Raw genomic sequence first — 15,757 nt, forward strand, 5'->3', positions numbered from 1 at the left:
CTTTAAGGCCTCTTCTAACCCAAACCGTTTTATGGTTCTGTGGTTTTCTCAGTGAAATGTAGAACTGAACAAAATTTGATTTATTTTTCACTGCTAAGGTCGTTTACTCACCTTTTGCAGCAGTGCCCAGCTGAGATGGTGAGATGGAATCAGTCCAGACATGTGTACCACAAGTCTGGAATGAGCAGCTCGCTGCTATTTGGATTCCTGCAACTGCAGAGCAATGTTAAACCAGCAGTAGATTTACTATTAATAAATTAGACTCTTAAACAGGAGAGGCTTTCTGTTCATAGTAAATTAATTTTAAAAGTTAAATAGTCTCAAGTCCCTCTTAAATAGTGTCTGACATTGGTCTGCAATAAATCACAGATTCTGATTCATCTCCAAATCAGGAGAAAAAAAGGGTATGAAAGCCAGATCTCCTATTCATCCTGCTTCTCTAATTTAAGTGGATTGACAGAAATTGGAGGGTTCTTGCAAGAGGATTTTTTTTCTGTTTTGTTTCCCAGCAGATTGGGTTCCTCAGATGACAGTGTCCAGTACCAGTATTGTTGTTTGTCCTCAAGTGTCCCATGCTCTTATCCTTGCAAAGGGAACACTGAGGAATACACAAATAGGTGCACTCATTTCTCCTTGTGATCCACTTCATCCTGCAGCTGAACTGTTCCTGGTTTTCCTCCTGCAAATTTCTTGTAAATGAGGTTGCCAAAAAGGCAAAACTCTGATTATTCTTCATGCCACCGCCACCCTTCTGCTGGGCCCTCTCCTCCCAGACCTTGCAGCAGCTTTGCTGTTCAGTTTTGGAGTCTTGGAATGTGGATTAAATGCCATGAGGATTCCTGGCTCCTCCCTGACCTGGCATGAGCCATAATTTTTTAGTGCAGAGCACATCAAGGATGTTCCTGCCTTGTTCCTGCTGGGGTTGGTCATGTCCTCCCCAACTTCCCTCCCATAGATTCCAGAGATTTATTTCTGGGATAGCATGGAGTGAGAAATAGATCTTTAGACTTTTTTTCTTGGGTTTTGAAAATCTTTGTGGTGAGATCTGTGGTTGGAGAAGGGGATGTGTAAAGGAGGGAAAAGAGAGGGAACTGATGGGAGAGAAAAGTGACAGAAGTGGAAAAATAAGTAGTGGGAATTGTGTGATTTCTTGACCTGGGGAATGAAAAATGGAAATCTTTGGATGTCAGTGACCTGTTAGGGGTTAGCTAGACTTGACAGGTGTGGGTTAAATAAATCCTTCCCTTTAGGCTGTGCTGAAGAAGATCTTGGGCAGGTTTGGCCATTGGAAGACCTGTGTTCCCACATTTCCTCCCATTTATTGCTGCCTGTAGGGCACCCTCAGCCAGTGAAATGTTGCATTGTAATTAATTAGTCTTTGCTACCTGTGAAAATTATTTTATCTGAGATGGAAAACGTGTCTCAGGGGCTTGGCATTTTTTGGTACTGGCTGTGAACAAGGGAATTCACTGCACACAGGAGGGAGTGCTGAGGGAGGGATGGATGGATGGATGGATGGATGGATGGATGGATGGATGGATGGATGGATGGATGGAAGTTGATGTCCCATCCCTGAAAGCATCCAAGGCCAGGTTGGACAGAGCTCTGAGCAACCTGGGATACTGGAAGGTGTCCCTGCCCATGGCAGGGGGTTGAAACTAAATGATCTTTAAGGCCCCTTCCAACCCAAACCATTCCATGATTTTATGAATCTTTGCCAAGCAGCTCATTGGAAATTTGGACTCTCAGGCTCTGACCAGTGGGAAGAGACTGGCCCAAGACTAAAACCCTGGCACAGTGAATTTTTCCAGGCACCCCACCCAACAGCCAATGTCAGGGGTTCCTCGTGACCCCTATCATCATCATTCCTCTTAAATCCTTAGGAATTCACGTGTCAAATCTCCCATCTAAGGGTTTTGCCCTTTTTTATTGGCTCAATATTATTTTAGGGAGTCTTGGATGTCAAATTTTCTGCCTGTATTGTAATTCCAGGGTTAATATGAGTCAGTGCTTCCATGCATGGCTGGTCTAGGAAGGAGACTGTTCCTCAGGAGAGTGTTGTCCTTGTGGTTCAAGGAATTTGAAACCCTATCCTTACCTGGGGATAATACCTGGATCCTGCAAGTCCTTTTTGGACTCTCAGAGAACACCTTCCTTAATTAAAGGTGAATAATGAAGCAGTCTGGTCACAGCTGCCTCATCACCTGCCTGTTTCATGTGTCATAAAATCGTCACAGAATGGTTTGGGTTGGGAGGGACCCTGAAGTTCATCTCATTCCAGAACCCCCCCTATGAACACCTTCCACCAGACCAGGCTGCTCAGGGCAGTTTAGAGGCATTTGATTTCCTGTTCCCCTAATTTTATTATTTATATTGCAGCTACTGGGAGTAGAATCATCTTTCAGGGGAGAATAGAAATCACAGCAGGTGTTTCTCTTTTTGCCTGTGCATGGGAAGAGCGAGCAGAGTTTCCCCTCTTTTTTAGTTACAGGTTTCCTATCTTGGTTATATGGGCATTGAATTACAGGGATTTGCTCTGAAAGTGTCCCTAAAACTGGGACAACACTCTTGCTTTTGGGAGGAACAGTTTTTAAATGTTTAAAAAGTGGTTAAATCCAGGTTGGATGGAGGTGTGGGCAGCCTGGTCTAGTGAAAAGTGCCCCTGCTCATGGCAGTGGGGTGGAGTTAGATGATTTTAAAGGTCCCTTCAAGCCCAAACCATTCCATGATTCTGTAATTCTGTGAATACAGGTCAGAGGAACAGAGAAGCACAAGAGAATAAATAAAGCACATCCCTGTACTGTGATTTTCCTGCAGCAGAACTGCTGGTGTGTAAGGAGCCATCCATTATTTGTTGAGTCCAGCAACCATTTCCCTTTTCAGAGCTCCTCCCCAGGAGCTGCTTTTGAATTATAAAGTGATTTTCTTTCCTTCTGCTGCTTCTTTAACTTAAGTTGCTGCTGCTCTGTCAGGGTTGAGCAATGAAAATAATTGATCACTTTGCCCTTTCTAATGGCCCTTTACATCTTTATTGGCATGTCCTGTGTGTCCCCCTGCACTTGCCTTTTCTCAGGGTGCAGGACTCTTCATCTTTTTTCATGTAGATCCTTATCTCCAAACCCATTCTTTTTGCTCTTTCCATTGCTTTCCTCTAAGTGCAATCCATTTATTCTGCTTCTTTCGCAAAGACAAAGACTCTTCATGCCTCCAGCTACAAAAAGGGCAAATCCACAGATAGATTTTGTCATTTTGACCAAATCCTTGCTGTCAGGACAGGGTCTAGTGTGTGCTTTCGTAAGGCTGAGTGTTTCCCATGGTAGATCCCACGTTTTAGAGCATATTAGGAGTGGTTGAGGGAGCTGGGATGTTTATCCTGGAGAAAAGGAGGATTGGGAGGACCCTATAACTCCTTGAAGGGAGGTTGGAGCTGGGTTGGTGTTGGTGTCTTCTCCTATGAAGCGACAGAATGAAAGGAAATGGCCTCAGGTTGCCCCAGGGGAGGTTCAGGTTGGATATTGGGGAAAATTTCTTCCCTGAAAGGATGATCAAGCATTGGCACAGGCTGTCCAGGAGATGGTGGAGTCCCCATCCCGGAAAAATTTAAAAGCTGTGTAAATGTGGCACTTGGGGACATGGTTTAGTGCTGGGTTTTGCAGTGCTGGGAAAAGATTTGGACTTGATCTTAGAGGTCTTTTCCAACCTCAGATGAGATGCTTCTGTCACTTGTCCTGAGGGCTGTCATAAATGGGATAAATAAGAGGATCTGCCAGCTAATTCCTTTGTCCCAAGCAATAAAAGTAATGGATTTATTGATCATGGCTAATCCATGAAAAGCCATTATGTGGTCACAATGTCTTTGTATAACAATTGATCATTTCATATCACATCTCATGATAAGCAACCTATAATGATATTTCTTAGGTCCTATAAGTAATTCTGGGATCTCTTAAGGATTCACTGTGCCTCCTAAAAAAAGGGACAGGTGGGAAGGTGGTTGAAGTATGAGTCCTGCTATGAATTCAGCTCACAGCAAGTAGAATTAAGGGCAGTCTCACAGAAAACCCACTTGTCTTCCCTGTGAGTTTTCACCTGAAGTTTTAGCCTGTACCAAATTTCTTTAATGGAGCTTTTAATTTGGAGTTTAATATTTCAAAAATCTAAGCAGAGCCTTGCAAGTGAAATTAGAGTGAGATCCATTTCCTGTGACCTGTTGCCACCTGCTGCCTGAGAATAAAGATGATGCATTTAAGTAGCAAGCAGAATTTCCATCAATTTTGTAAGGGATGAATGCTGCTGAGAAGGCATCTGGAAGGTGAATCACAAAGAGAGCAGAACTCTGAGCTGATGTAAGTCAGCACAACTTGGGAAAATCCTGATTTGATCCAGCTGAATGTGTGGTCATCAGCTGAGCCAGAAGGACAGATGTTGTTTTCATCATCTGGTTGGAAGGGCAGAGCAAATTGACTCAAACAATTCATTCTTAAAGCAGGTTTTGAAACCAGTGGGTTCAAATCTGACCATTTGCTGAAGAGAAACATCATTTACATATCATTTACCTTCTCAGCAGCATCCCTTGCCCCAGATCCACATCTAAGTCTTGGATCCAGATCCAGATCGTTGTCATTGTGAGCTTGCAGTCCTTTTCAGGAATGGAAAACCCACCCAGATTCAGTTATTTGGTTCAGACCTGGCTCAGATCCATTGCCAGGTTGTACCTTGGTGGCAGTAACAGCCACAGAATGGGCGTACCAGGAGTGTTCTGGAACACCAGATAATTCCAGGAAGCAGAGTTGTCTCTTACAAACCTTTCCCAGCAGCTTTTATTGAATCTTATGGTTTCCCCTTGCTGCTGGAATTATTTCATCTATTCAGCCATGTTATGTTGGCTGACACTTTCATGGAAGACACATCTAGAAAGATTCCTTTTCAACCAAATCTTATCTTTCCATTCAGTATTTCTGCCTCTCTGATTTTTTCTTTCATGCACTTGCTGCTTAGCCAGATTTATGAAGGCACTACCACAAATGACAGCGAAGAGAGATTTCATTGTTATGAGGGAGATTTCAGAGAATTGGAATAAGTTATTTCTCTTTAGGAGCTGTTTGGTTGCGGGCTGTTTTTTTGTGTGTTTTTTAATAATACTTTGAAATCATAGTTCGTCTTGGACATTAAAGAACAGCATTTGCCATGCAAGATAAAATTATAAGGTATCAGATTATGTCATGGCCTTTACCTTACAAAGAGGTCTCATAATGCTTGTTCTAATTAAAAAGAAAAATAATTCCATTTCCCTACTCCTTTAGGTCAATTAAATTCCTTAATAATACCATGAAGGAACAGATCCGAGTGTGAACAAGCTGTAGGAATATTTGCAAACAGGGTCTAATTCTGGCTATGAAAATAAACTGTCACTTCAGTGTGTGGTCATTGCAGAACTGATGTAACAATCCTTGAAAAACCCTTAATGAAGCCAGGGCGTTCTATCCTGATGTCCAAACCTGTATCCAAGCTCCAGCTTTGTTCAGGTAAAGCTCTCACTGAGGTCTGTGAGGTAACCAGCAAGTAAACATTAAACCCTTGGTCATAGATCAGGAAATGGTGAGCAAGTCCCATGTAAGTACTGCTGAACGTGTTTCATGGTATCTGTCCTGTAATTTCTTGTCTTGCCTGTATTTGTTTGTATTTGGAGGTTTTCTTGTAGCTCCTCTTGTTATTTGAGGTCTTCTCTGGTTTGTTAGGTAAAAGCCCACAGGGAAATTCTCCTCATATTCTTGGTGCCAAACAGATGGGATGAGTGACAGCTTAAAATCTCCCTAGTCAGCTGTTAAAATTGTTTGGGATCATTTTTTTTGGTTGGAGAGATGGATGCCTGAAGAGTCCTTGGGAAAAGAAAAGAGCTGCTTTCCTATTTGCAGGGCCATCATTCACAGCTGAAGTGCAGTTTCCTGGGGCAGCATCACAGAAAACTTGTTTTGTCCAGTTTTCTGTCTTGTGAATGGAGATGTGGATTGAATCTCAAGTTAATGTCCACACAGAAATAAACTTAGAAGAACGGTCAAACATGGCACAAAAAGCTTTTTTTTTCCCCCAAAGCATCAGTTGGGGAGATCTCACAAGAAAGCTGAGAATTTTCTGACCACGGGGAAATGAGGTCAGGTTTTAGTCCCCCAGTGTTGTGGGGACCATCATCTGTAGATTAAAAGGAGAAATACAAATATTTCAGTCTGCACATCAGCTCTCTGCCTGTCGTTTGAGTCACTCGAAAGCGTGACACGTCCCACTGTTGGTGTCTTCCATGTGCTGTGGAAGTCCAAGTGTCTGTGACCCGAGTACTGACAGCCATCGTGACAGACCAGTCTCTGCTGCAACTGTTCCCCTCCCCCTTGGCAACCTGCAGTGATTGTATTTTGTCTCCTTCCCTTGGGAAAAGCCGTGCTGGTGGATTAGGGGCAGAGCGGGAAGGGCGTGCGAGGAGGAGGGAGGGATCCGCATCCTTCCTCCCCACCTCCAGTTTTATGCATGACTGCACCGTTGGGAAGTTGTCCCCTCTGTTTTGGTGGCATGAGTGTGCAGAGCCTCCTCCTGCTTCCCTGGGAGAGGGGCTCAGGAAAGGTCTCCCTCACAGAGATGTTGGCTGGAGAAACCCTCTGCAGCCCGCTGGGATCGGGAGGCTGAATTAGAACTCCACCTGGGAGTGGGTGAGGTGGAGCTGAGCTCTCTTTCCCTCTCCCTTGACAGGGCATCCCTCTGGAGCTCCTGTGTGGTGCTGCCCCTGCTGGCTCTCACCTGGATGTCTGCAGTCCTGGCCATCACCGACCGGCGCTCGGCGCTTTTCCAGATCCTTTTCGCCGTCTTCGACTCCTTGGAGGGATTTGTCATTGTCATGGTCCACTGCATCCTCAGGCGGGAGGTGAGAGGGAGGAGTTGTTATCTCCTATATAATTAATGGTATTTCCCATAAAAAACCACCTGGAAAAGTTCCCAGCCAGCCTGGTCACTTCTCTAACCCTACAAATTTCGCTTTTGGGGAGATCGTGGCCACAAGAATGACCGTGACATTTTGGGTCAGAGGGAAGGAGGGATGAATCAGGGTGGAGCTTGGTGAGATGGGATAACATGTCAGGCTTTTCCTGTTTACCAGCAAAATTCTCATTTCCAGAATGTTCACACCCCTCCTCCAAAAAATGCCACATTAAAGAAGTCATTTGTGTGATTTCAGGAGAGGCGAGATGCGCTGAGATTTGCAGGATGAAATCTGTGCTGGCATTAACACCCTGATATTCCAGCTAGGAAGTGCAGCCAGCAATAATCAGGCAAGGAAATTGAGGAAATTCTCTTCAGCCTCCCTGTGGAGATCTAAAATGGTGAATTATATCAGGGAAGAAAAGGACGAATCTTTTATGTTTCTTTTGTTCTTTTCATCCTACGGAGTGGAGAGACTATTAATAACAGAGACAGGAAGGGGCTTTTTTTTTCAATATTAATTTTATCTTCTTACAGTTCCTTTAAATTCAGTAAAACAGATTAATTTCTTATGTCAGGCCAATGAAATCAATGGAATTACACCACTGGCTTGGCTGAGACTCCTTCCACTAATTGCATTATGAATATGAGTCTGCATTTAACTCCCATTGCAGTCACTGGGATTTTTTTTTTCCAATTATTTCAGTGAGTTTGGGATCAGATTTATATTACAGGATCCTGATCAGACTTTGTAGACACCAATACAATGCAGGAGCATCCCTTTTAAACATATTCCAAGCTACAAAATAAAGGACATTTTTATTCCTGACTGTATAAATCAAACAAATGGAAGTGACCTAGGCAGTGACCCAGGGTTGCTGGAAAAGCTCAGAGTTGCTCTTCAGTGTGTGAAATATGTAACACATAAACCATGCGAAAGAAATGCCTGGATGCTGCTAAAGCAGGGTCCGTGTCCTTTTGATCTAACGAGGGCTGGCTTTGTTTTGGATTTCAGCAGAATTTAACGTGGTTTGGTCAGTCTGACTCTGACCTTTGCCAATGTGTTCCTGCAGGTCCAGGATGCTGTGAAGTGCCGGGTTGTGGATCGTCAGGAGGAAGGGAATGGAGACTCAGGGGGGTCATTTCAGAACGGACACGCTCAGCTAATGGTAGGGAAGTCTCCCACTTCCCCTTTATTAGGGGGTTTTTGGGGATTTTTAACTCACAACTGATAATCAGAGGACTCTGTCCATCCCAGATCCTGAAGTCACCATTCTTATTTCCTTTAAACTTTTGCTTCAGCAAACAGAGCCCTTAAATTGGACTTTTTCACACAAATCTGGGGCGTTGCATTGTAATTTTAAGGTTCTCAAGCTCGCACACTAGGTTTTGCAGACATCTTGGTGAGATCCTTTCTTTCCCAGAAAAATAAAGAACCAAAATACACCTCCCATGTCTTCCAGGCCTTTTCATCCCCATCAAGCTGCCTTGTCCTGACTGGAGCTAGGGAGTTGTAGTTTAATACTGTTTTAATTATAGTCTGTTAGGTTACTACCATAAAAAATGCTGTCTCAGAGGGATTTTTTTTTTTTTTTCTCTCAAAAGCACACTTTGCTTCATTGGGAATAGTTTAAGCTCTGTAAATTGTGGTCCTGTTGTGTAAGTCCTTTGCAAACAGTAAAGGAATAGGCTGCAGGGCTTTGCCCTGCATCTGCTCCAATGTTATGATGAACTTGATGCAAGAAACATTTAATTTCTGAGGTTAAGATAAAGATATCAGGAGAATCACAGGATCTGAGCAACTTCCAAGAGCTCCTGGTTAATATTAGAGCTACAGCACAACCCAGTGATGTTTTTTTCCAGTCACTGCTGTGCTGAGCAGTTTCTGCCTGGGTACGAGGCCTCATTTCAAACAGCACAATTTTGGAGTCAAGACATCAGCAGAGCTTTATTTCCACCACCCCTCGGTGGTGTTTGCTAAAAACAGGTGCCTCATTTCTCATTTAAATGCAGAGTCTCCTTGTTTTCAGACAGGTTCTCACTCTGCCTAATTGTGGGTAATTAGAGGGCCCCTTGAATGCCTGGTGCTTTGGCTTCTTCAGTAATAGACACCACAATCAAACCCAGCCTCAATCTTATTTTCCATAAGTTAACACCCAGAGCTTTCTTATTCTCCCTCTGTAAATCACGTGCCTTCAAATTATTTATATAACCCCCTCCAGATTCCCAGCAGCCTGAAAAAGGTGGATCCTGTGATTGTCAGTCTGCTGCCGCCATCCCAAGTTCCAGGGTTTTGCATCTCTGTACAACTCCACATTTCCATTCATTATCAGCCACCTTGGGAAATTCTGTGTCAGCTACGAGTTTTTTAGCAATGTTGCATTTCCTCCTGCGCTGCTGACGGGTGTGTGGAGGAGCAGGGAGCTTACAATCACTTTCCTCACATTCCAGCAAAAAAGCTGAAGAATCTGGCTGTGAGTGATGACTCCTCACTGGTATTTTTAGAGGGGTACTATGTTATTTTGTTGTAAAATCACCAAAGGAATCAAAAGCTTTTGCAGGATGACATTTTTGCTGTTACCTTTTCCGTTTATCTCCAAATCTGCCCAGCTAGCGAAAAGGAGCTTAGCTGAGTAGAACTGTTTTGCCCCACAAAATCTTGTTGACTGGTATTAAATATAAACCTGTCTTTCATTTATTTATCAGCAGAACTAGTGCAGGCTGTTCAGCTGCATTTTTTCTGGAACTCCTATCATGAAAATGAGATTATATTTTTCTGTGTCATCCCGTTTGCCCATTCGAATGTTAGTTCAGTCGTATTTCTCTCCTGTTCTTTTCAGATTTGTTTGATATCCCAAAGAATTTGCTGGAAAATTAATATCAGGAAGGCTGAGATAGTTAAAAAACTCTTGGCTGTCAACCTCCTGTATTGAAGTGTTTATCCCAGGGGGGTGGGGATTTTTCCCACATTCTTCTCAGTATTCAAATGGATTTCATTTCATCACATTAATACAATTATGTTGTCTTTCTGAAATGATACCAGAAATAATCAGTGAACTCTTCTGCCTTTTTGCCAGTCTGCAGCTTCCCCGTTATTCCATGAAAGCTCACGGCCTGCTGTGACTCAGTTTATCCAGTTCTTTGAAATGTTATCTGCTCAAAGCTTCAGAAAAAGGATTAACTCCTCCTGGGAGAAGAAAGGAGTTCCCTTTGGCTGCACAGACCACTTGAAAAAGTTATTCAGCCTTTATGCCTGTGGGAGCCATTGATTTTATATGTTAAGAGTTTCAGAAGCAGAGACTTGTTCCCACTTCTTGTGACTTGGTGACAGATCACAAAAAAGCCCAGTGGGGGTGGAGCATTCCCAGCAGGATCCCCAGATCTCTTTAATAAAGGGTGGGGAATCCACTTAAGTTTATGTGTGGAGTGATACATCCAAAACACTTTGGGCCAGGAACTTGTTCCCTGGTTTTTTAGGGGTGTGCATAATTGTGTTCCAGCAAGATATTTTAATCAGCCCAGGAATAAGTGAATGGATGAGCAGAAGAACAGTTGAAAAGCGATGTTCCAGCTTTATCAGTGATAAAATTCAAAAGCCAATAGGTGGAAAAACTTGGTCTCTTTTCCATATTTGAAAATCCAAGCCAAACTTCTCCCCTCCACTCTCCTGGCAAAGGCTGTGCCCACCTCACTAATAAAGTGGGGGTTTTGCAATTTCCAAGTTTTCCTGTCCTTCACCACCCCCTTTTGACCGCATCCCCTGTGTTCTCTGTCTTTCAGACTGATTTCGAGAAGGACGTGGACATGGCTTGTAGATCAGGTGAGCACATCACAGGTGAGAATCAGCAAGTGACCTGGTTTGGGGATTGAACTAGGCCATTTTTTACTTCCCTTTCTGTTTCCTTTGTGTGTGTCTTGGTGCCTTGCATGTCCTCATATGGGTTGCCCTTCCTTTCAACCCCACCCAAAAGAACACAAGACCCTGAATTCTCCCTTTGCTTTTCCTATTTTCCTGTAACTCTTTTGGCCTTTTAACTGAGATCAAGACTTGCCTCTGAGGAATTGTTTTCTGCCATGTCACATGTTGGCAGAGAAGAGCATCAAGGAAGAAGAGATGGGATCCATCTCTTCCTGCTGTGATCCTTCTTTGTTCCAGCAACTCCTGCTGGGGTCATGCCAACCTCAAGCAGCTCTTTGCTCATGAAGGGTGTCTTTGTAGAAAGTCTGGAGTCTGGAGAGCCTTTCCACCGCTCCACCTGGCTCCACGCTCTTCTGTGCACCTGGAAGTGGTTGGATCTCTCCTTCTCTGCCTGCTCCTTTCTGCTGTGTGTTCATCACACAGGTTCCTCTACATCCTGAGGATGTGCATGAGTTGACAGCCCCTTTTCTCGATAATCCCAGGGGTGTCTGTGCTGCCTGGATTCTCCCTGGCTGCCTGTTCCTCTCTGCAGGTTTCATCCTGTCCTTGGTCCTGGCATGCCTGACCTTTTGGCTGAGGTTATTTTTTTTACCCTTTATAGATACTGAGGCCCCCCCAGACTTCATTTGCCCTCCCAGACTTCTCCCCTCTGCCAAGCAAGAGAAATACCGGCTTGCTTGGGAATTGCATAATTCATATCTTCCAAACCAGGATCTTCCCAAGCCAGGGACAGCACAGTCTGTGTTCAGTCACCACTATGGCAAAGCTTCTCTCACTGTCTTTTTATTAATCTTTCCTTCTTGCCTTCCTTCTTTCCTTTTTCCTTGTTTTCATTCCTTCTCTCTTTCTCTCCTTCCTTCCCTGCCCTGCCTTTCTTTCTCCCCTCCTCTCTCTCTTTCTATAAACATCTACCTGTCCTTTTCATTTATCCTTTTCTTTATCTCATCTATCATTTATTTATCTGCTTCTAATGTATTTATCTATAATTCATCTCTTTCGTTCTGTCTCGCAATCACTTATTTATCTCTGTCCTCAGCTGTCTGTCTTGCTGTGCCTGTTATTTATGTATTTCTATCTGTCAACATTTGTCCCTGTCACTGTGTTTCTGTGTATTGTCTATCACTGTCACTATCATTTATCTGTCTAATATCTATCTATATCTTATTTATCTTTTCCTGTCCATCTCTCTGCCTCACTCCCTCTCCCTGTGCTTATCACAGTCACAGTATATTTATCTCACTTACCCCTGTGATATCTTATTTCACGGTCTCTTTTGTCCATTTATCTCTTTTCAGGGTCTCTCCATTTTTTTTTTTCTTTCTGTTTTTCTGTCTCACACTCTCTAATTTAATTTCTAGCTGTCAGCCTCTTCCCATTTGTCTCCCTCCTTCTCCTTTGACACCAAATATCTCAGTCCCAAGAAACCACGTGTGAAAAATGTGTGTGTGGGGCCATGTCTGAGTTGAGGAAATGCTCGGGGAACATTCACCAGGCACAGAGTCAGCTGTAAACACCGGCAGACCCCCAGATCCCTCCTCCAGAGGAGCCTTTCTGGATCTGCCACCACACCTCTTCATCCCAAATTGAGTTTCCCAGAGGAGGGGAAGGAGCTGATTTGTTTCACATGATTTCATGGCAGGAGCCCCTAGATCAGAAGCTTGCCAGCAGCCTAAGCTTCCCCTCCTTTGCCAGCATCCAACTCTAGAATTTGTATTTGTCTGCCTGGAGATTCTCCTTCTCTCATAAAGTGCCATTAGAGTGTGCCAAGATAAGTAGTTAATAATAAACCTCATTTCAGAGACCTTTTGGAGTGATGCATCATCCCATGCACTCTGCTTATTGAATAATAAAATCCAGGAACCTGTCCAATTGTTTCTGGCCATCATTTCTCCTGGAGGCACCATCTCCCCTCTTGTGATGGATTGGAGATGTGGCTGAGACCACTCAGAACCCCCTCACATTGATCCCCTGGTAGGACTTGCTCCAGGGCTCAGTGTTGAAGGCTCATTCCACTCCTTGCTTGGACATTGCCAAGTAGAAACCTCTCCAAACCTATTTTCTGCAGCTGATGTGAGGATGGAGAAGAGCCTGGATCAATAAACCTTGCTGGGACTCCCAAGGGAAGGGCTTGATTTGCTCTGATTTATCCCAGCAATGCCAAGATGTTTGTGGCTGCCAGAGTTTTCAGCTTTAAAAGCTCTTTATAAGCTCTTTTTATTCTCCTTGGTGCCCTGCTCATGCTGCCTTGCGTGCTCAGTGGTCTTGGGGGGGGAGTTTGATCTTCCCTCACTCCCACTCAGAGCTGGTAGAAAAATCAGCGTGTCCTCAGTCCCATGGGATGCCCATCCCACCTCTGTCCCACATGGAGCAGATGAATAATGTCAGCTCACCCCAAAAATCCTTCTCCCTGGTCCTAAAAAAGATCCATTTACCTATTTTTATTTCCTCCTTGCGATGGGTGAAAGGGGAACATACATTTCTTTCTCTTTTGCTGTGCTGAAGTCCTGGGTAAGTAGCCCACAACACTTTGTCCCTGCTCCACAGTCTGATTTCCATGATTTTCTGGTTTTCCACCCAGCAGAGACATCAAGGGTGACATCATTATTTTCCCAAGATCTTTGCTACAGCCTGAAATCAACTGAGCAATAGATAATTTTGCCTGGAAAGGGGACAAATTATTTTTCTTTGTGGACAGTATTGTGTGGGAATGAATGTCCAAATATCCTTTATGACGCGTTCACTTCCTACTGAGTTTTAAGTTTTCCTCCCTTTTGAAGGAACATTCCCATCACCACTTGCTTTCCTGAAGGGAAATCAAAAATTGCTATATAATGAGCTCTCACAAAGGCTTACCATGATTACTGGAATATAAGATTTTATGGAGAGCAGTTTGAAATTCGTAACAAAATATGGTGTGTTTCAAAATACCAATTTATTAACACTGGAACTGTTAAGGGAAAAGAGCAACCTGAAGTATTTTAGTGAGTTAATACAAAAAATTAAATTTAAAAGGGTCTGGAACTCGATGATCTTTTAAGTTCTCTTCCAGCCCAGGCCATTTGATAATTTTGTAGTTGTATGAATCATTGATAATGTTGTATTTCAGCTATTTCCTGAATCAAAATAATCTTTTTACACGAAAGTAACCTTTTAGTTTAAAGAATTATTCTCCACAGGCTAATAATGTATAGATTTCATATATACATACATATAGTAGATGTACTAAATATCTAAAAATCTCTTTGGTTTTCAGGGTATTGTCATCAATATGTTGGCCTAGATGGGAGTTTTGGCCATGGTTGTGTTGGAAAACTCACATCACAGAGAACTCTCCCAAAATAACAAAGTTTTTTTCCTCCCTAGCTTTAATTTTGCCTTCGGTATCCTGGATTTTGAAAATACAAATAATGTTAAACACTGTTGTGCCTCTTTGGGAGAGGTGCTGGCAGGGAGTGACTGTGGGAGGTGTCTTGATGTGTCAACAAAACCCCAGGTGAGGTGCTGAGGATGCTTCTCTGTCTCCCCAGTGCTGAACAAAGACATCACTACGTGCAGAACCTCGACCATCACGGGGACCCTGAAGCGCCCGTCGCTACCTGACGAGGAGAAACTGAAACTCAACCACCAGAAAGGCTCATCCAACTTCAACAGTCTTCCAGCCAACGTCTCCAAGATGCACCTTCAGGGCTCCCCACACTACCTGGGGGCCATCAACCTGAACGAGTTCAGCAACCACTCACTCACCCTGAAGAAGGACAAGAACCAGCCGCCGAAATCCATCTACATCTGCGACGGGGACATCTTCAAGAAGTTGGACTCGGAGCTCTCGCGGGCACAAGAGCAGACCCTGGACACCAGCTACGTTATCCTGCCCACCAACACGTCCACCTTGAGGGCCAAACCCAAGGATGAGAGCAAATACAGCATCAACATCGACCAGATGCCTCAGACACGGCTCATCCACCTCAGCATGGCCACCGACCCCGGCTTCACGGTCAAGAGTCCCCCGCGGGAGCCGGTGACCATGGCGTGCAGTGAGGTGCAGGGTTCCTCCATGAGCCAGCAGCAGCAGCAGCTGGCTCCACAGAACATCTCCAACGAGTCACAGATTCCCAATAGCCTGTGTGACACAGGTGACTCAGGGAACTCGGGTGTGGTGTCCAAGAGCGAGACCGTCTCCACCCTCTCCATGAGCTCCTTGGAGGTGAGCGTGGAAATCAGAATGTTGTTCTCAGCCCAGGGTGGTGTTCTGCTCTCAATCCCGCCACTCCAGGGGGTTCAGAAGAAGAACTTTAGGGAAAATGTAGCCTAGGATGCAATGCCAGTGTCATGTTACCCTGAGGGACCACTGGCATGCAGTCACATTTTGGAATGTGGTGTCACAGCTTCCAGAGCACATTCCATTGCTGGATCAACTGTTTTTAGCCCTACAGGTGCTGCAAAGTCAAAAAAAGAAAAGTTAATTTGTCAAAGACTGTTCCTTTTAATGCCTTCTCTTCCCCCATTCTATCCTCTGCCCTATTTCCCATTTTGAAGGTTTCAGTCATGATACCGAACACCCCAGTGATCCAGGCTGGACAGGGCTTGGAGCAACCTGGGACAGTGGAAAATGTCCGTGCCCATGGCAGGAGGTTGGAACTGGGTGGTTTTAAGATCCCTTCCAACATAAATGATTTAATAACTCAAAATATTTGGCACTTCCCATCATGGAGAGCCAGAGAAACATGTTAAAGGTGTAGAAAAAGGGAAAGGAGAAGACTTTTCCTGTTTGGTCCTCTTAGTAACCTTTACCCATCTTTTTCTCTCCCGAATACCCAGAGGCGGAAATCCCGGTATGCAGAGTTAGATTTTGAGGTGAGTGCATCCCTTTCTGAA

The 15,757-nt window shown here is 44.1% G+C and overlaps 1 protein-coding gene across 1 annotated transcript in view; it reads left to right on the top strand.

Annotated features, from left to right (window-relative positions):
- Window positions 1-15,757, top strand: part of ADGRB1 (adhesion G protein-coupled receptor B1) — a 203,952-nt gene that overhangs the window by 170,917 nt on the left and 17,278 nt on the right. Inside the window, 5 exon segments of the mRNA XM_059867849.1 lie at window positions 6,739-6,910; window positions 8,037-8,132; window positions 10,744-10,783; window positions 14,410-15,086; window positions 15,701-15,736. Coding sequence (XP_059723832.1) covers window positions 6,739-6,910; window positions 8,037-8,132; window positions 10,744-10,783; window positions 14,410-15,086; window positions 15,701-15,736 — 1,021 coding nt within the window.

This window comes from Haemorhous mexicanus, chromosome 1, assembly GCF_027477595.1.
Source record: "Haemorhous mexicanus isolate bHaeMex1 chromosome 1, bHaeMex1.pri, whole genome shotgun sequence".
Lineage (NCBI taxonomy): Eukaryota > Metazoa > Chordata > Aves > Passeriformes > Fringillidae > Haemorhous > Haemorhous mexicanus.